Raw genomic sequence first — 22,354 nt, forward strand, 5'->3', positions numbered from 1 at the left:
CCAGATGGAATTATGTTAAGAGGCCTCATGTATCACTCATTCACTCTCTGGCGACAGCTTATTTAACAAGCCTGCGATTGATGGCCTTTCTTCTAGGGCCAAGCCTTCTTTCTCAAGATGGTTAGCACTTCCAACATTATTCTTCTTTCATGTTTTTGTGGTGCACAAATTCCCACACAACTCTGAAGGTTGTGGCATGTCATTCCTCTAGATAGTTACTTGTCATATGACGTATGTGATAAAGTATCTGACGGAAGCAATTCCATGGAGGATGGTTGCAGTTTGGCTCAGGATTTCAGATCCTTCAATTGTTATGACAAGGAAAGCATGGTGACGAGAGTGTTCCTGTGGTGCTAGGGATATACTGTCTAGGTGTCTTCACATGACATGGGCTAGTAGAGCTTGACCTAGAAGTGGATATCACCATGAAGCACTACCTTATGACCAAATTCCACCAACTTAGACTCATCACCTGAGAGCTCTATAACCCCCTAAACCATCTTATCACCTCAGGAAACAAGTATTCAAACATACAAATGCTCAGTCAGATCATAACAAATAACCTGTATATTCAGCCAAGCAACATTTTCATCTTGGTGGCTTGGGACTCTTTTGGTCTTTCAAATGATTTTGTCCAACTATGCTCTGATCCATTTAGATTTTACTTTAACTATTAAAACTACTATAGCCTCATAAACTCTTCTTCTGCTACATATCTTTACTTGCTCTCATATACTGAGTATATAGTCCTGATGTATTGATGTTGGTGAATTTGTGTGTGTGTGTGTGTGTGTGTGTGTGTGTGTGTGTGTGTGTGTATGTATGTGTGTGTGAGAGAGAGAGGAGAGAGAGGGAGAGGGAGAGGGAGAGAGAGAGAGAGAGAGAGGGAGGGAGGGAGAGACCGAGAGACAGAGAGAGAGCTCCAATAGTTGTAGGAAATATTCTTGACGCAAAGTTGCTTTCTTGAATGTAGTAACAAGAAGTGCATGGTAATTCCTATTGTGTAAGAGTGGCATCTGCTTCACATTCTAAATCAACCAAATTGTTGCATCCAATAAGCCATACATGCTTAACTTTAACCTATTTATGCTAGTTGCTGAAAGGGGTTAATCCTAGCAAATTCTCCAGTGGGAGTGACTTATTTTACTCCCTGGCAAAGTTTGGAGACATTTCTGGATTTCAACCACAGAATTTATCTGACCAAAAATATCACTAGGACTAAAGGTAAGAAACCCTGGGCTAAGGCAACATGATTACTTAGAAAACCACATATAGCAAATTATATTTAACCTTCATACTCACATTTACTAGCCTTCCAACTCACCCATAGTATATCTACGAGAAGGCGATAGCATGCGCTCGATAACATGGCAACTTCTCAACATATCATTCTATTGTTTTCTTTTCCAGCACCCTTCTTGGTGCCACACCATCTCTGTCTCTCTCCAGCACCCACAGAGTACTGTAAGGATCAAATAAGGCGAAGTTTTACCAATCACTTGGCTCACTTTCAGATATGGCAAGCTCTCCATGCATGTTTGATATTGCTTCTATTAATAGTGTGGTATTTTTTTTTAATCTCTTCCCAAAACAAGTCTCCATTTTACCTTGAGGAATATACCTTAGTCTTCTACTGAAAAAATATAGCTGCTTCCCCAGCCTAAGACAAGAAGGAATGTTGATAGCTGGTAGGAGTGTTCTTTCTTCTTTCGTACCACACCATGTCTGCTCTGAAAACTGAGCATCTGTGATCGCTTTACACTTTCTCTGATCCTTTCTGTGAAAGAGCAGATTGATTTTTAAGCTTATCCTGTTGACATTTTCAGTTCCTAGGAAGTAAGACATTTGTTTTACTCTAAGCTATGTCCCTGTGGATAACTCTATCCCAATGGCACCCATCTTTTTGGGATTTCAATGATCCCCCAAATAAACCCAAGTCCATCTGCTAAAAGACCTAAAAAGAACCAAAAGTGTGATTAAAGCAAATTGAGACTTTTGGTCCCATGATTCTCTGTGGATTTTACTTTTGTTTGGTTTGCACAGAACTCTGAATTTGCCAGGGAACAAGTTCTGCTTCCTGAGGGAGGATACGTATGTTCTCAGTAGTTTGAGAAACCAAGAGGAAAGTGTAGGACAAAGCAGGTAATGGTAATGGAGGCAGGAGGATGAACTACCATGAAAGAGTATTTTAGCTAGATGGATCCTAAATCTTATTTCTAATATTAGCTTGTACTACATGGAGAATCATGTTTCCCATATGGCAAAGCTCATTGCTAGAGGAAATGCTTTTGCACAGTCAGGAATGCCTCAATCTCTCTTCTGGTTAAGTCTTGGACTGACTGTGCCTCAGATAGGTTCTTCATTCTTATCAAAAGGATATGTTCACAAAGAGACTTTGAGAACCAAGACTCCAACCTGCCAGGACTTGATAGTGATTACTTAACACATACTATTACTATTGTACTTGTAACAGCCTTTTTAATTGTTGAACATCTCTTTCCCTTTCTGGGAGCAATGATGTATGTCATTAACAAATTTTTTTTTTCTGAAATATATTTTTAAATTTTAGATAATTATGTTTGCAATTATGTTTGTAAATTATATTTACAGTTCTACAAATTTGTAATGTAACGTCATTCAATAGAAATGTTACCCAGTCCCCTATGATAGTAACATCATGCAAAACTATATCCTAATATCATAACCAAAATAATGGTATTGATGTGGTCACCATATGGAACATCACCACAAGACTCCTTTGTTTGGCTGTTTGATGGTTACTCTCATAATCTTCCCATTCATCCTCTCCTTAACCCCTGAAATCACCAATACTTTATTCATGTCTACCTACAAATAGAGTAACACACTGTGTATCTAGTTTTGGGTTGTAGCAATAGTTTGTTCTTTGTGCATGCTGGATGATATTTCATTGTATGGACACACCACAGTTTCTTAAGCCATTCCCACTTTGATTTCACAGTGTTTGAGTTAGTACTAGTTAAGCCACTAAAATCATTCCTATGAAGTAGTAGTAATAAAGCTACTATGAATATTGCCTGCTCAGTTTTTAGGAAAATGTGAATCATTTCCCAGATTTGATGTACCATCATAAATTCCCACCAGAAGTATTTAAGTAATCCATTTGTTCTCATCCCTTGTCAGCATTTTGTATTGTTGCTACTTCTTGCTTTAGTCAAGTTTAATTGTCAAAAATACCTATACATTCAAATATACAATCTCTCTCTCTCTCTCTCTCTCTCTCTCTCTCTCACACACACACACACACACACACACACACACACACACATACACACACACACACACACACACACACAAATAACCACCATGTTTTAGCTAACATATTCATCAAGTTGTATGGTTACCATGTGTGTTGAAAATATTAAAGACCTACCTTCTTAACAAATTTCAAGCATGCACACATTACCTCTCACTGCAGATCACTACTTTTCTCTTTCTGTTTCTGATCAGCTTTTATGATTCCATGTCTAAGCAAGACTATGTAGCATTTGTCTGTGTTCAGTATTTTTCACCTAGTACATGGCCTCCATGCTAATCCACCCTGATGGTGACAGAATTTCCTCTTTCATGACTGAATATTTTCCATAATGATATGTGACAAGTATGTGTATGTGTGTGCATGCATTACAAGTTGTTCACCCACTTGTATCCATCAGTGCCTATTGAACAATGCTGGAATGAACACAGGAGTGTGGGTAACTTCTTGAGATGATAATTTCATTTCACTTCCTTTCAATACATACCCAGTGTGAGGATCTATCAGTCTTCAAGGCAGCTTTATGCTGTTTTCTATAAGAGCTACACTATCAACAGTCATGATACTCTGGTATTCACTTTTCTCCAAATCCCTACCAACACTTACTGTCTTGGCTTTGCTGACAGGCATCTGAAAGGTACAAGGTATTATTGTCTTGCCAGCACAGATTTTATTGAAAATTTCTAAGAACTTAAAAGCTTATTTTTCAAATTCTTATTTGCTGGAGTTTCATCTTTTATAGATATCTGATACAAAGTAAAAGAAGTTTCAGTATTACTTTTAAGCTATCTTTTTCTACAAAGAGATTTAGAGAATGAAATGTTTAGATCCTTTATGTTCAGCCGTAAAAGCAAATCCTAAGCTTTCATTAGGAAAAATGTGTTGAGGTCCACATGGTTCTGTGACTTCACATGGTACACTTCGCACTTTGGTTGAAGCACAAGGAAATTACAGAATATTTATTTACATGTGGATAATAATGATTGTATAAATATAAAATTAATAAAAATAGGTGCTCTTAAACTAAAAAAAAAGTCTTATGGACCACAAATAGAACAAGAATCCAGAAATCACAAGCTGTAGCTATGTGTCTCCTGCCTTTGAAAAAAAAAGTCACTGGTGACTCTTGAGGGGTACAAAGTTCAGGGAAGAATATGAAGTCCTAATAGGCAAATGGAATACTTGGAGTTCCAACTGAAACTGGATAAAGCTCCAGTCTGTATGTTGCAGAAAAAGCACAGTTCAGTAGCTCCGTTTAGGACTAAGCATCTCTGTGGGTGAAATACAAGGTCTGTGATTGATCAAAGATAGATAGTTTGCTAACACCATTAGTCCAGTTTTGGAACTAGATAAAACAGAGTAAGACGTACATACAGGACTGGTTATTTGAGTGGCCTATCAACCCCTGTTTTATCTTATAGAAAGTGGTTATGGTAAGCACCAACTTAATCTTTTTTATTAAGAAATTTTCTATTCATTTTATATGCCAACCACAGATCCCCCTCTCCTCCCTTCTCCTGCTATTATCCTGTCTTGTCATACTTTCTACTCGCACTGAATCTCTTGTTCCTCCCCTTCCCCTTTCCACCCTCCTCTCCTTTCTCCCTCCGTGTTTACACTGTGTTTAAACAGGATTGCCTGCATGAGCATGGGTGCTCTCCTTTACTTCAGAGCTGGGAAACAAGCGGCAAGCAAAGTGTCTACCACCGGACTGCATCACTGATCTTCTGAACCCAACTTTTGTAAATCTAATGCTTCAGTCTTGATGAGGATTCTTCACAAAACTGACAAATGGCTCACCATTAGAAATGCTCTGATGCAGTTCACAAAGTGAAAAATGAAGCTTTATCAAAGAAAAAAATATGTTTGTACAATGAAACAGAAAACATTTCAATCCCTCAGGAATAAGCCAGTACTACCCACTATCACTCAACACTCAGTATTCATCATGCTACTGAAGTTCTTGCACAAGCAAGCATTAAAAAATTAAGTGAATGTCTAATAATTGATACAGAAGAAAGACACCATTTGTATATATAAAGTTACATATAATCATCTTCAAACAATCAAGACTCAGATAAAGCTCAATAAGGTAACAAGGGACAAAGTCAATATATCACATCAAAAGCAGAATGTATGCTTAATGTGCTAAATTAATAAAGTAAAAATAACCAAACAAAACAGAAAACGCTAATGATTGCTATAGCAACAGAAATTAGAATGGCTTCTGGGTACAACTAGTGGTAGAGTGCTTGTCCAGAATGTGCAAGACCTTAGGCTCTATCTGAATGCAAATAATTACAAGGAGAAGAAGCTATAAAGCAGGATGCCTTAGTGCACTAGCACAACAGCAGAAACTGGGTGCTTTAAACAGCAGTTGATTATCTCCTAGGCCTGGAAAGGTGAGTCTGAAATCAAGGTGTGTCGAGGGCCATACTGCCTGACAACCCTCAGAGGGATCCTTCCTCATCTCTTCCAGCTTCTGAGAGCACCAATTATTTCTGAGCTTGTGAATTGACCCTTTAATATGTTCCCATCTTAGCATGAGATTTGTCTTGTACCTGTGCACAAGACACGGTCTTCTTATGAAGATACTTGTCATATTGGAATAAGGGATACCATCTTAACTAATTCCATCTGTAATGACCCTCTTTCCAATAGGAAACATGTTAGGGGGGAACATAATTCTGCCTGCAAATAAATAAAGTCTTAGAATGCCTGTGCCATTGCTCAAAACTCAAGTTGTCAGATAGAATTATAGCTAATTGTAAAGTGATATACTTAAGTCAGCAAGAGAAACGAATGTCACAGAGCATGGTGGGCAACCTCAGTAAGAAGAAAGGATATATAAAGGATTTTTTATCTTTATTACTATGTATATGATGAGTGTGCCATGATGCACATGTCAAAGGACAACATTGTGGAGTAGGGACTCTTTGTCTACCTTTACATAGGTTCCAAGGGTTGACCTCAGGTGGACAGGCATGTACAATAAGCACTTTACCCAGGGAGCCATCTTACTGGTCCTATGAGAGGACTTTGATTAAGACTGGGGTTGTGTGCCGGGTGGTGGTGGCACACGCTTTTAATCCCAGCACTCGGGAGGCAGAGCCAAGCAGATCTCTGTGAGCTCAAGGCCAGCCTGGGCTACCAAGTGAGTCCCAGGAAAGGCGTAAAGCTACACAGAGAAACCCTGTCTCGGAAAACAAAAAAACAAAAACAAAAACAAACAAACAAAAAAAGACTGGGGTTGTTATTCTGGCAATACTTAAGGAAGAAAGGAAGGAAGGGAGGAAGGGTTTGCCGATTGGATAATCTCAGAAAGAAGTGATTGGTTGAGGACTGAGCCTCATTTGAGAACTTAGTTTTATCTAAAACCTATGAAGAATAGCATATGACTAACCATGGAACTAGATGGAAACAACAATCTAAATCTTAGTTGGGAAGGGGAATTATCGATTTGTTAGCAGCTGACAGTAATTAAAGTCTCTTTTCTTCATCTAGCCTCAAAAATATAAAATGATGACATTTCCTCTATTTGTATAGAAGAATAGTACAAAGGTATTTCTCAATAAAATAACTTTATAAGGAAATAAATCCAGGCAATGACTATGACAAATTCAAAAAGGTATGTTGCTTGCTAAAGGAATTAACATTTTCAAAAGGACAAGAAATTCATCTGGGGAACTGACTCAGCCTCCAATTCCTAGCGAGGTGATAATACATTCTGGTGTGCTTGAAGCAGTTCTGGCTTAAACCAATTGTCCCAGCTACCAATATGGTCAGTATCTACCCCAGATTTCTCACCACTTACCAAAGTATTAATTTTCATAGCTGAATTGAAAATAAGCCAGATTAAGACAGTAGCCATCCACTGCATCCTTCCAGCTTTTACCATGTTTCATGTACCAGTGTAGGATGTCTGCCCAATGAAGAGTTTCATTCAACATAAAAGGTTAACAGGTTAAAGGTTAATTGTCCATCTCTGTTTTCACAGCACTTCTTATGGAATGCAAGGTGACACCTACCTTTTGAGGTTGGCATGAAGATCATTCACTAATTTAATGAAATGCATGACAACAACTGCAACAAGGAGAGCAAACTTCACCTGGCTTCTGGCCAGGTGCAGGGAGGAATGTATCTGATCTTGTTGTCCCTGCTGGAACATGCAGCCTTTTGTTAATGAGATGCACAGAGCCCCTAGAATTGATGACATTTCTGGGATCAATAAGAAAGCTGTATTTGAAAATGCATGGGGAGTGAGGGCTGAGTAGGCAGCAGTAATGTATAGTCTGAATGTTCTTACATAGTGGCTCATAATTAATACCTATTTTGTAACATTGTTGTGCCCTTTGCATCTGTTATTGAATTATTTGTATCATTATAGACTTATGAGGATTGTGCCCCTTTGGGTTAAAATTATGTACTATTATGAGACTTCATTTCTGTACTCTCGCTTTGTGTATTTCTAACTTCTCAGGAAATGAGAAACTTAGCTTCATGCCCTGCAGTGCATTCATCTCTCTGTGTAAGCCTCTATTCATGTAGAGTGGCTGCAGAATTAGCAAGCCATGCTGTGCTTGGTAACTGTTAGTCTTGCCTTTTGAAGCTACAACAACACATCTGATATAAACTTAAAAGGAGGCAAAATTTATTTTGGTTTCCTAGTTTCCAATGATGTATTCCAATGGCTGGCTGGCTCCACTGTTCTGGGCCCAAGACATGGCAAAACGTCACAGCAGAGAAAGCATGGTGGAGTAGAGCTGCTCACATCATGGAAGCCAGGAAGCAGAGGAAGACACAGGAAGTTTCCTGGGATAAAACCCATCAGAGCTACATTATCAGTGACCTTCCTCCAAGTCAGAGCCCTAACCACTGTGCTTCAACTCCCATAATGCCCTCAAATCATAAATATAGCAATAGATTAGTCCACTGACTAATAACAATCCAGTCACCTCTCAATGATAAACTCTACTGCTATGAACCAAGCCTTTCAGAATATTTCATCCACAAACCATAAAAATATCCTTTTAAAATGTGAAGGGACTCTATTTAGCATCTTTGAAGTCTATAAACAGCATCCACATTCAGTTAAAATAAAGACTAATTTAAATCAATAAAAGCAATAATAAAATTTCTAATAGAAGGCCAAGTCCAAAGATGATAATGTATACAATTGATAAGATGCCTTTAAGACTGGAAAGATAGCAGCAAATAATGGTGCTTACCACAAAGACTGAAGATCCAAGTCCAGCTGAATGTATCATGCAAGATTTAATTCTGAAGTTCTATCATCTTGCTTTGAAGTATACTGCCTGGTAGGAACTCTGTGATTAGCTTTCCAATACTTAACGAGATGTATTTTATACTGGCTGGATATCCATCACTAAATTTAAATGCCTGAGACAATTAATTTAGAAAAAGGAAAGTCTGCTTTGGCTGAGTTTGGAAGGTTGAAGTCCAGGATCAGGGATTCTTATTGCTTTGGGCCTCATTGGAATGGTGACAAAACATGGGAGGACCACGTGGTATAATCAACCACTCGCCAGAGCCAGAAGGCTAGATAGAGCAAGGGCCCATTTGCAGTGAGGCTTACACATCTCCTAGCTCCCATTCCCTAAGGGTCCAGAGAACCTCCCTATGTGTGACCCTGGGGACTCATTCAAACTATAGCAGCTACATTTAACATACTGTTAAAGAAGGGCCAGCACAATGGCTCTGTGTGTAAAGGCATTTGCCACCACACCTGGCGACCTGAGTTTGATTCCTGGGACCTACATAGTAGAAGGAGAGAACCAAATCTTAAAAGTTTTCCTTTGCCCCACCACCCCACCCCTACTTCTAAACAAAGAAATGATAAGTAATAAATTTCTATTTCTTTAAGAATCGGCTATAAATGGAGGTTAAATTAAAACCCGAAACTATTTAAGTTAAAGTACTTACATATAACTGTATATAAAATAATTTGCAATGAAAAATGTCCTTTACTTGACAGAATTTATTCTGAGTTTACCAGCATTTTTTTGTACACACACAGAATATTTTTTCAATTTACAACAATGTTATATATTTTAAAAGTCTAGTTATAAGTATCACTATTTTAAATATATTAAACAAAGTGCAAATTAGAAAAACATGAGCAAATTTATGTAAAAATAATCTTTTGGGGAAATATCAAAAATGTAAGGCAGCTGTGTTGCTCACTATACAACCCAGCTGAGAGCGGACAAATCGCACAAGGCCCCACCCCTAGATGAAGAGCTACGGGCGGTCAGTGGATGCTGAGAGGGAGGGGTAGTTAGCCCCGGACATACAGCCATATGAACCATGCTAAATGGGCTTAGTAGGTTGTATATACATCTATGCAAACACACATACTCACACACACATGCACACGCACATACGTGCACTTGTGTATGTGTGTATAAATAACAATAACAATCAAATAGGAGATCGTGATTCTGGGGGCTTGAGAAAAGTTGGGAAAAAGGAAGAGTAGGAGTTATGTAGACACAGTGCTTGTGTATGAAATTCTCAATTAAAAAAATTAATGTAACTTTTCTTAAAAAGCCATAATTAGAGAATACACAATGGTGTGTATTCTTGCCTGCTTGCCTCACATGTACAAAGTCCTGGGTTCAATCTATTATACTCAACACCTATAGGTATAACTTAGTAATTTGTTAAAGCATATGATTTTAAAGTGTGTATTTATTCTGCCCAGGTTCAAACATGATGTCTCAAAATATGATACTCTGGCAAGTAAGAAATCTATAAGAGCAAGAAGGTCAAACCTTCAATGTGCTCTCTTGAAATGGGGTGATAAGGCCTTCATTCTTGAGGTGTCTTTTCACATACTCAGGGAGAAGAAATGCTACCCAGAGAACTGGAGAAGACCCTGGACAGAGGACCCTTACTGTGGTCCCCCAGACACTGTTAGTAAGCTCCACCCATTTGTACAATCATGTTTGTCTACAACTATCCACTTATTTCATCAGCTTAGCATAAAATACAGGGTCCCTGGACACGGGGGTTTCTCCATTGCTGAGGCTCTACTGTAATCAATATGTTATTTCTTATATATATACATTAAATGCATATAGACCTTGTTGATCTTGTTGATCTTGTCAGCTATATCCCTGGCAATAGATGAGAAAAACAAAATTCTTCCACCTTCTACAACACTGGAATAATATTTTGGCTTTCATTATGTTTAATGTTGAAATACCAATAAAACATTTTAAATAGTATTATACATCCAATAAATATGTTATTTTTCAAATGTTTATAATCTTTAAAAATATTATAGATTATTGTAGGCCCACCAATACAACAAACTCTTAATTTTAGTTCTTTTACTCCTGTGATAGTTCCAATTTAGATAAAATATCATCTGAGCCTGCTGCTTGTGTCCTGCTACCATTTATAAATTTCCAGTGTTTACTACAGGATCAAAAATGAAAGTTTTTCAATTCTTGATAAACCCATGTTAGCCTACTCTGCTTTCTTAATCAATCTGGTTTAAATTTCTCTATTAAGAAGCACCCCCCAAAAGCGTGTGTTAGACATGTGTGTATCATAGTCTTTCCTCTCAGAAACCTTCTTTTCCCAGTGATATGTATATGTATATATATGAGACAACTGAGTGGGAATTTAAGCGAGGACAGCCATATGGAGAACAGCACAGTAGCTCCTCCTATACCACTAACAACAATGAAACTACCCTGAAAACAAATATAGACCCTGATACCATGCTTCCAGACATGCAGGAAAAGGAAACAGAATCAGCACAACCAAAAGAAGTCCACACTTATTGCAGTTAAGAAGTGGAATCATTAAAATGCCCCTCAGGAGATGACTGGACAGTTAATATAGTGCATATACACAATGGAGCATTAATCAATCACAAAGGAGATTGAAATCTTATCAATTGTTGCAAATCAGATGGGACTCAAGGATTTCATGCTTTGTAAAGAAGATCAAACTAAAAACAAACAAACAAACAAACAAAAACCTGGCAAACATGTTCTCTCCCATGCATGTAAGCTGTAAAAAGTTGACCTACATGTAGAACAGTGATGAATAGAGGCTGTGAAGGGTGTTTGGTGGATAAAGGACTGTGTATTTCATTGGTTTGTGTTATCCCAAAATATCAAATGTATATATGAAATTATTTCACATACATATGCACACATATATACACATATGTCTTTGCAATTATTTATATAATTTTGTTTCAACTATGCTAGAATACAAGGTTAGACAATATTTTCTTATATAAACCTCATAATATACAATTAGTTGCTGGCTTACCCTCAGATGCATTCGAAAAGGGTCACCTAACAAAAGTTATAGGAGATGCACAAAATGCAGCTTATATTTTTGTGTTTGTGACTCTAGCAGTCAATCTGTAACATGAAGGTTATCAGGATACTTATCAAGTGGACTGATGATGTCTGAAGCTCCTGGAGTTACTCACAATGACACAGCAAGCCTTGAAAGAAGCACTAGGGTCCATTAGCAACTCGAACCCACTCAGCTGAGCAAACTGACAAATCTAAGGCAAAGAAGGAGGGAAAGAAAATGGCAGAAAGATCTTTTCATGTGGGAAGGACGGTCATGAAGGAAATTGGGAGTCTTTCCTGGAACCCCAGAGTCTGAATGGTTACTTGAGGATGTGTTGGAATCCTTCCATGGAAAGGATATATCATAAGACAATGAAGGCTGAATTGGTACCTGAAATTCTATTGCCAAATCCCAGCTCTGGCACTAAACTGCAGCTGATTTCTTTCCCTTCTCAGCCTCAGCATCTGCTTGTATGATGAGAGTCTTGGAGTTGATAGATGACAGCTGTGTTAGTATTTGTTTCTATACAATACTCAAGTTTATGTTTTCATAGGCTTTATTATAAAAGAATGAGGTTCATAAACAGGCATACTTTTATCAAATTACCAATTTAAGAATTTTAGCCACCAGTAATGATCCAAACATGATTTTCAAACACCTTTGCATTGTAACCAAGCAACTTGATTTATGATGAAAGTTCTCAGATGCTATATATGTATAAGGCAATCTGTTTTCCTTATAATCATATTTCATTTGTTATAAAATCCCAATACATGTTCATTTGTCATCTAACTCTTCAAGAGATTTAACTTCCAGACTAACCACTGTATTATCATTGAAATTGTATGCAATTTATAATCTTTTAGCCTTTAATACAAATGTTGTCAATTTGTAGAGAAATTCAATTGATAGACCTCTTCCTATTGCATTCTTTTATTTTTTGTGGATTACGAACAACTGTCAAGTTTTCATAGTTTCAAATGCTTATCAATCATCTATAAAAATAATTACTTTTCTGATACCTTCATCTTCTCCTCTGCAGAGACTTACTTATAGGAATACTACTCAGAACATCAAACAAGCTTTCAAATAAGACAAAGCTGCAAGCAAGAGGAAAATGGAACTAGAACTATGAGACAGTGTGATACGTCAGAACATCTCACAGCTGACATTCCTACCTACAGAGAGCATTGTTTGAAAAATGTAGATTTTTTTGTGTGTTAATAGGTAGAGCCTTCGCTGACTAGAATTACTTGTAAACATGGAGAGCTTAAGTGGGGAGGAAAAGAATAAAGAAGGGTAAAAAAGAAGATATACAGACCAGGATTCCCAGTTGAAGAAGATAAAGTAATGCAACTTGTGGTTGTTTTAATGAAAATGGCCCCCAGAGGCTCATAGGAAGTGGCACTATTAGGAGGTGTGGCAGCCTTGTTGGACTAGGTGTGGCCTTATTGGTGGAAGTGTGTCACTGGGGGTGGGCTTTGAGGTTTCAAATGCTCAAGCCATGCCCAATGTTTCTCTCTCTCTCTCTCTCTCTCTCTCTCTCTCTCTCTCTCTCTCTCTCTCTCTCTCTCTCTCTCTCTCTCTCACACACACACACACACACACCTGTTCATCTGCCAACCCAGATGCAGAACTCCCAGCTACCTCTCCAGCATCATGTCTGCCTACATGCCACCATGTTTCCTACCATGATGATAATGGTCTAAATCTCTGAACTGTAAACCAGCCCCAAACAAAATGTTTTCCTTTATAAGAGTTGACATGTTCATGGTTTCTCTTCACAGTAATAGAAATTCTAACTAAGACACTACCTCTATTGATGCAAAATGCATATTTGAGTCAAATGTCAGGCAAAAAAAAAAAAACAGTTAAAGTTACAAAATAAATAAAGCACCAGAACAACATCCCAGAATTGCCTCAGAAACACCAGAAATCTCAATCAAAAAGCCACGGCACAATTATCAACCTCAGGATCACTTAGAGGTGATGTGTCCATGGGGGTCACAGGGGTACAAACACCTTCCTCACTTTCTGTCAACAGATAGCCAATCTCCATAATAGATTTTAGTGTGTCTATAACGTGGTCTCAATAGTCTGTGGCTTGTTGATACTATTTGTTTTATTGATATTCTTAAAATGCGTGTTTAACAATGTGGAAATCAAATAAAATGTGCAGAGACTTCTCAGAAAACATTAGAAACAAGTTCTTTTTATTATTTTTAATTCCAGTATGGTATTTATTTAACTTGAAGTTTAAGGAACTAAGTCATTAAGAACCAGCAGGCTTGAAAGAATCAGGTTAAAGCCAGAACAAATTTGCTAAAAAATTTTAACAAATCTATTTGAATTTTGATTATTTGGAATTTCTTTTTCTCAGGCTATGGTAAATATTTTAATTTCTTTGTGCTCTTTCCATTAGAATACCCTTCAATCAACCTGTTTTTGGTTACTTATACAGAAAAGCTTGGAGATATACAATTCCCTTTCCATTGTTCTAGAAGTATTAGTTTCCAATATTAGTTTCTAAAATGGAACTTTATAGTTTTATATTTAAAAAGAAAAGTTCTAATCAAAATATAGCTAAAATTGTTTATTTGTAATGATTTTATTGAATAATGAAAATGTAAGATGTAAAAATACAGGCCAAAGTTCTGTATTTCAATTTCTACAAGTAGCTACCTAAGCAATAAAAAGAAAAGTGACTTCCTTTAAAATTGATGTTTTCAAGATTTTGGTGATTGGTATAAGAAAATTAACAAAAAAAAAGTTGAATCTAGAAATGACAATTCTTTGGATAACTTTATGATGATATTATAAATAATAATAACAATAATAACTCAAGTGAAACCATTAGTAATATCCCTTGTTCTCTAGGCTAAGGGAGAATGCAGTATCTACATCCTTTGTCTACATTGTTATTGTCTACATCCAGAATTCTGCACAGTGGGCTTCCTCGAAGCAAAGACAAATGACATCCCTTCCTGCCCTTGATTTCAGATGGAGCCTGATGACTGGTTAATTCTCTCTCCAGTAAAATGCTATCAGGTATGATACATTCCAAGTTCCAGTTGAAGTGATGAGGAAACAGGTATGTTTTCCCCACATTCTGTCCATCGTGCCTGGACACGAAGACTGCAGTAACCGCTTTAAAGAATGACTGTAGGAGAGACAGGCCTGAACCCAGAGAGACTGCTTAGCTCAAAGCTTGTACTAATTCACACTAGATGATAAAATGAGCCTGAAACAGCAGGACATTTAGGATTTAAAAAACTTAGCAAGCCTTGAATGATGAATGAACCAATAAAAGGTTGATCTATCTATAAATGTTCCATAATTAGGGAGAACTATAGGTGAAAACACTTTATGGATATAATATTACTATGAACAACATAATGTAAGTAGTTACAGAGAATTAAGCATTCCACTTGTATCTGTGCTTTGTAAGTGATGCTGGAAAGAAAAGGAATAATTCTCTTACACTGGAATTGTTTGAGTTGTGATACATGTTTCAGGTTCACAGAAACTGAATGTTCAACTGTTTTAATAGCTGAAATAATTAATAAAGATACAGGTTCTTTTCAGATAATATAAAAATATAAAAACTATAAAAAATAAGATGTAAACAATTTTAAAAGATGTAAGAAACCAAATCTTGACCTTGCATGTCTGACCCCTGTTCCTTAAAGGGCTCTTGTTTAGTTGGATTAGCTATTTTAAAGATCATATTACTCTAGCCAGAGCAGTGCTTTAGAATTTAGCTGGGTCACAGGGACTTTCTCACCACTCTGTTTTAATTTGCAGTTCTGCTATAATAAAAGCCATAAATATATTGCTACTGTCTAGACGTTTTATCTGAAACAAGTGTCCTTTGTAGTCTCAAAGGACTTTTCCATTTTATTTCCAGTAAATCAAAGTATGTGAAGAGCTTCAGTTCTTATTAAGACGTACCCTTCACAGTCCAGTGACTGCCAACTGTGGCAAGCCATTGACAGTTCATTTGCATATAAGTGATGACTTCCATCAGGTAGTTGGCTCTAAAACACAATGGACATTTAGAGCAGATCCAATATTTCTTTTTCTTTGATGAGCACTAAGTGCCAATTTTTATATAGAATCTGACTATTGAAAAGTGAAGGCTTCTTTTCCTGACCTTACACTGTCTTCCACAGTTCTGGAGAGACATATTGTCAGGGGACTTAATGTAGGCCTATTCTTCTAAAAAACATTCAGAAGCCCTACTTTAGTTTGCTGAAAACCAATGATAGTCAAAAGTAGGAGACAGAGACAATAGAAATCATTTTTCAAAAATATTTCTATTTTCTACCCCCAATACTATAGTCATAATTAAATTTTGTTTTATTTTTGTAAAGTACCTTTAATATGATTTTATATGAATTACCTCCTATACATATTGCCATTTATTTACTAAAGAGATTATGTAATGCTTATTAGAAGATCTTGTTTTTCGGGTCCATAAGAACCTTTAATGATCATTGCATATTGTCTTTCTCCTAATGTTTTGGAATAGCAGCCAATGTGTTATCTGTCAACCCCATAGCCAGAAGCAGTTTGATGGGCTCTTGCCATACTGAGATTTAAGTCATGTTTACATTTTTCTCTTGTGTTTGTGCATTCCTGTTTTCAATACACAAATAATGAATATCTTTCATACAAAAGTGAACTTCATTACAACTGTTAGGAGAATATGTAATTTAATTTCATACATAAACTATGCTTTAGCTAGTAACCACTATTTTCTTCCTTGTCAGATGTAGGAGCTAAAATTTTCTGGTTAGTCTTCCTCATGGCTTATAGTCTACCTTGGCTATGGTTTACTGAGACATAGACTTTCATAGTTCATTCCCATGACTTCCATGTGGATTCCTACAGTAAACTACATTATGAGAGTGAAAAGGATATTATAGAAGTAATATGTCAATGTTAAGAAAGTTGAAAACCCCAAATGCCTGCCACCCATGATTACTCACGTCTATGTCTGTGCTGCAGGTAGATTCTGCTTGTCCACAACTGTGCCTACTTTGCTTCTCTAATCCCCTTTATTAAGTTAAGTATAAATCTAAGGATGGACATATGGATAAAACTCAAGATTCTTAAGGAACTGATGCTGTGGCCACTACGCTTTAAATTCTTGCAGCACAAAGGGTAAGGAATATCAGATATATAGCATCTTGGATGTCAGCTCTTCCTTTTAGAATGAGCAATGAGGGCAGGGAAAGACAGTGAGTATGGAAAAATGGTATATGATTAATGGTATATGATTTAGACACCATTTTCTGAAACAAGTCAAAAAACTTAAGTGATGATATACATTCTGAAAAACAAACTATTTGAAATGTTTCATTTTAGCAAAATCACACTGACAGAATTTTTAAAGAATAAAAAATGATGAATTATAAATCTTAAACATTAGAACTGAGAATTTTGAAAATGAGAATTTTAAAGTTTATAACAATTACTAGCAGTGGAGCAGAAACAGATTTCAGTCCAATGAAAGCAGTAAGTGACACTATACAGCTTCATTATGATTAGTAGATGTTTAATTAAGAAGACAAAGAGTACTCATCTAAACACACTTATAAATAATGGACTAACTTGTCAATGTCCCATTTTGCATATGCAAAGATGTTTGTCTTTTATCCTTGTTGATAGCAAATCATTCTTTGGTCATTACTAATATGCATTTCTGAGGAGATCGGTTCAACCATTTAAAGGAGTGCTGTGTTGAAAACTTTATTCCACTTCTTATGATTTATAAAATTGTCTCATTTTCCTTTCTCTTATGGAGTTAGCCACCAACCTGCCAGCAGTCTGGATATTAGCTCTCTTGAGTATTGGATGTCCACTCACTATAATACAAAATATATGATTACATTAATAAATATTCAATCAATTAACACAATGGAATACATGATGGTTTTCAAAATCCTAGTATATTACAGGAAGTGAATTTTGGTTGTGCTAAAGCATGCCAAAAAATTGAACTTGACATCTTTCCTTCATTTTTATTGTATCACCTTTTATATCTTGCCAACTGACTTGTTGGCCAAAGTCACTGTTGGACCAAAGAGCTGAGAGAAGGGGCTGGAGAGGTCAGTCAGTGGTTAAGAGCACTGCTGCTCTTCCAGAGGACCGAAGTTCATTTCCCAGCACCCAAGTCAGGTGACTCACAGTGGCTGGTAATTCCAGCTCCTGGGGATCCACTGCCCTGGGGATCCAGAGGCCTCTCTAGGTGCCCTCACATAGTGGCATACAGTCACACATACATACATAAACATAAATAAGAATAAATCTTTAAAAATGTGTTGAAAGAAATGATGTCAGGAACTGCGTTTCATTGATATATAGAATACTTGAAATAATTTAGATGTAACATTTGCTCAATCACAAGAACAAAGATGTTAAAATTGATAGTATAATATTATTTCAAATATTTAATCATTGTAAGTCACTACTGCATACAGTGCCCATATCTAGTCCATGTTTATCTGTAAGGTGACATTCTGAAATAAAGATGAAAGTCATATATTTACTGAAGTCACCATTATACGTAGCAATAATCCACATATAGATTTATGCAGCCTTGTTATTCAGGTACTATAGTTATTGTTTAAAAAAACCAACCATCATAAATCCATTAGTTTTGAGGACACTCTGTGTTGCATACAGGCTATGAACAACTTCACATGTGTTCATGTACAGATCCACTGACATTAGTTCAGGACTAGACAAAAGTTCAGGACTCACACAAGCAAAATGAAATTAAACAATGACAGCAAAGGATCTGAAAAGGTGTTACTCCAAAAAGAAGACAAGTGGAGCACACATATGTGGAAAGATGGTCATTGTCACTGACCCCCAGAGATGAGAAGCAAAGCTCTGAGATCATTGCTCCTCCACAGAGAAGCAGCTAGGACCAAAAAGTCTAAAAAGGCTAAAAGAGAAAAATGTTGGTGAGGATGTGGATACAGGACAATTTGAATACTCATGGCAGGAATATGAATTGCTGCAGCCATTTTGTAAAACAGAACAGTAATTCCTAAGGATATTAAAAACAAAGCTGTCCTATGATGCAGCAATCCCTCTTCTGTGCAAATAACCAATGAATGATTGAATTGACCATGTTATACAGATATCTCCAGTTTTATTTTTCACTGCAGCACTATTCACAATGGCTAAGATATAAGCATAGGTGTCCAACAAGCAGACAGATGAACAATCTATACAGCAGAATGTTAAACCTTTGACAAGGAGATCCTGATATTTGTCACATCATGCTACAAGAAATACAGAAACTGGAGGACGTTGAACTACATGAAATGATCTTAGTTATATGTGGAATTTTTTTAAGTTCAAATATAAATAGAAATGAGTCTGGACACAAGGATTGTGGGCATGGGCAATAGGCGGGTATAGCTCCCTGGTTACAAACAGGAGAAATGAACAATAAAGAACTGTGAAGAGATAATGTGCAGCATGAGAGCAGTAATTAATAAAATTGCACTGCATTTGGGATTCCTGCCAAATGAGTAGATTTTAGCTGTTTTGTCAAAAACAAAAAGTAAGTGAAAAATGAGTATGTCTATGAGGTGCCGGGTGTATTAATTTGCTCCGCCATAGTTACCGCTTTACTACCTACATGTAGCCCACAACACTGTGCTGTATGTGCCTTAAATATCATAATAAAATTTATTCTAGAAATAAACAAGTGTGACCACCTTTGGAGAATTTATAAAATAGTAAATTTTAGTGATCACTCCCACTGTGGTCATAGGAAAACAGCTATACTCACCAGGGTCCTAATTTAACACACTGAACCTGAGTTGAGCATGTATTTTAGATGTGATCTTAATATAAAATGTTTCCTATTGTGAATATTTTAACAATATGCAGTGCCAAACATGTATCATTGAATATGGGACATTGTACTTTTCCCTTGATATTTCTATAAATCAAATGATGACTATGGAATCTATTAATTAAAAAGAAGATATAATTCATGCTTAGCAAGCATTCAAAATACAGTTTAAGTATTATTGTCTGTAGTATGATTTTTTTTTTTTTTTTGGTTTTTTGAGGCAGGGTTTCTCTGTGTAGCTTTGTGCCTTTCCTGGAACTCACTTGGTAGCCCAGGCTGGCCTTGAACTCACAGAGATCTGCCTGGTTCTGCCTCCCGAGTGCTGGGATTAAAGGCATGCGCCACCACCGCCTGGCTCTGTAGTATGACATTATAAGCTTTTAAAAGAAATTTCACTGACAGTCAATGTGCTGTTCATAAACATTTAAGTTAAATAAAGCACCACTTCCCCATATAAATACACATGACATAGTTTTAATCTTCAAAGTAAATATTCTTGACCTTCATTTGTGTCATATGGCAGAAGAAATTCACAAAATAATCTTTCTGATTAAAAACAGTCAAATTCTGAATAAAATATTAAGTGAATTTTAACTCCCTCGCTAAGTTGGCAGATGGGAAAGAGTGCAGTCAAAGCCAGGGTGAAATCAGTCACATCAGCAGGAGTCTGAGGGGTAAGGCCAAGCTTTAGCTCAGGTTTTTCTAGAAAGCCCTGGATATCTGAATTACTGTATATGAGGGGAACATGGACAGGAGGACAGTTTCCCACCTAGGACCACCCCAGAGGGGCACCTCAGAAGAGCATATCATCTGAAATGAAAAAGGGAGGAGAAGGAATGGGATAGGGAAGCTGAACAAAATGGAGAAAAAAAGAAAAACTTCAAGACCAGGTGGCAACAGAGAACACTTCCTGTTTCCTATGTTCTGAGCAGACAGACCCTATCTCTACAGCTAACCCCTGGCTTGATGTCTCAGTCCAGGTCACTTGTGTAGCCCTCAAATACCCCAAATTTAAAATCTGTTTGGCTCGAAGAAGAAATGAAGAAATCAGTTTCAACCAAGATCACTGAAATATGTCATTGAGGCCTATTTCATGAAATCTCAGATTTGTTCCTGGATTTGCAAAGAAGAAGGAGGGTTACATGGCAGTATCTATAATACAACACCAGTTTTACAAAATCATACACATAGCAAAGTGTAAACTATTAATACTAAAGTAATTTGTGTGATAAGAATTTAGCTTTATATTTTTCTTTGTATGTATATTTTCAACAAATATATTATTTATATGAAAATAATAATAATTTTAAGTTTCTAGAGTAGAACATATAAAAAGTCATTCCTATTGTATATAATTAAGAAATAATCAGCAATTAGATTTTCTGTTTATTCTTCAATAAGTTAAAGGATGTCTTGTAGCTGGAGGGCTTCTCTCCAGGTCCCACCAAGCCCCCGCAGTCCCACAACCCACGTATAAAATAATGACTGAGACACTTATATTATTCAAACTGTTTGGCCTAATGGCTCAGGCTTCTTGCTATCTAGTTCTTACATCTTAAATTAATCCATTTCTATAAATCTATACCTTGCCAGGTGGCTCATGGCTTACTGGCATCTTCACATGCTGCATGTCCTGGTGGCAGCTGGCAGTGTCTCCCTCTGCCTTCCTGTTCTCTCTATTCTCCTCTCTGTTAGTCCTGCCTATACTTCCTGTCTGGCTACTGGCCAATCAGTATTTTATTTATTAACATATTTGCCATACAGAACATCCCACAACAATGTCTAGTTGTAAAAATATTATAGAATAAATAGTATTGCAGTGTTTATCATTTAAATTGTACTTTAGAAATGTGATATTATGTTTTCTTTCTCTTGGATTAAAAATTACTCTGCCTGCTGTTTTTCCTAAATCATCTACGAATTAGATATTCACAATTCTATCTTCATCATGCAAATTCCTTGACCCATCCTGGTATACATATTATTCTACAGCATTGAGCACTTCATTTTACTACTTTATAAATCTTTATCAAGTGACTTGGAAAGAAATAAAACTCTGAGCTTATGTTCCAAAATACTTGACATATGTAGGTTATGGACTATCTATTGGGCCTGAGTTTTCAAAGTTCATGTTAAGGGATATTATCTGGGGTCATTATAGTTCTTGGTTTGTTTCCTAGACCAAAGACAAACAGAAAGTAAAATTCTACAATCATGTTTTCACAAGATTTAGCAAAAACAAATGAAAGTAGTACCTAATGTAGCAATGTGGTCTTCCCCATTAGAAGATGGTCAGAGGCAATGCATAAAGATCTAATTAATTAATTATGTTAGTTTTTTTTAAGGCTCAAATGTCCAGGCTTAACTTTGGTGAATGTGTCATCAGATTTCAGAGAAGCAGGTGCCATGGGCAGCAATGGAGCATACTCAAAGGACATGACTGCAAAAATGCCAAGAAGCCTCTTTGGGTGGAAAATGTACCAAGAGAATCAGCAAGAGAATAGTGAAGACAGCACTTGGTATTTGTGGCTCTTATGCACTCTGGATGGTGTCTCCATAATTTGGATTGTTTCTTTATGTTCGTATCCATTTTCTTCTCATCCCACACATAGGGAGATCGGGGGCACTACTTTATGGTGAGAAGGCTTCAGTGGGAAAATGGAAAGAAGTTAAAAAGTTCATTCTCCCCCATGATGTTACAGAAGACAAGTACCTCAACAAACTCGATAGGGTGACGGTGGTGCAAAGATAGGAGAGGGCCTTCTCCCTTCACTGGGTTGACTTTGGTCCATGTGAGTCACTGGAGCATGACCTTGGCAGGTGAAAGTGGCAAC

At 36.8% G+C, this 22,354-nt stretch overlaps 1 protein-coding gene and 1 pseudogene across 11 annotated transcripts in view; both read right to left on the reverse strand.

The window, feature by feature from the left end:
• LOC143273515 (non-histone chromosomal protein HMG-14 pseudogene) overlaps nucleotides 1–7,463 on the reverse strand; it is an 83,931-nt pseudogene extending 76,468 nt beyond the window's left edge.
• A 9,721-nt stretch (nucleotides 7,464–17,184) lies between these two features.
• Iqcm (IQ motif containing M) overlaps nucleotides 17,185–22,354 on the reverse strand; it is a 471,750-nt gene continuing 466,580 nt past the window's right edge. For all 11 annotated transcript variants that reach the window (XM_042277514.2, XM_076571981.1, XM_076571978.1 and 8 more), the window contains one exon: nucleotides 17,185–17,511. In XM_042277514.2, the coding sequence (XP_042133448.1) occupies nucleotides 17,408–17,511 (104 nt within the window). In that variant the 3' untranslated portion in view covers nucleotides 17,185–17,407. The remainder of the gene's footprint in view (nucleotides 17,512–22,354) is intronic.

This window comes from Peromyscus maniculatus, chromosome 5, assembly GCF_049852395.1.
Source record: "Peromyscus maniculatus bairdii isolate BWxNUB_F1_BW_parent chromosome 5, HU_Pman_BW_mat_3.1, whole genome shotgun sequence".
Classification (NCBI taxonomy): Eukaryota; Metazoa; Chordata; class Mammalia; order Rodentia; family Cricetidae; genus Peromyscus; species Peromyscus maniculatus.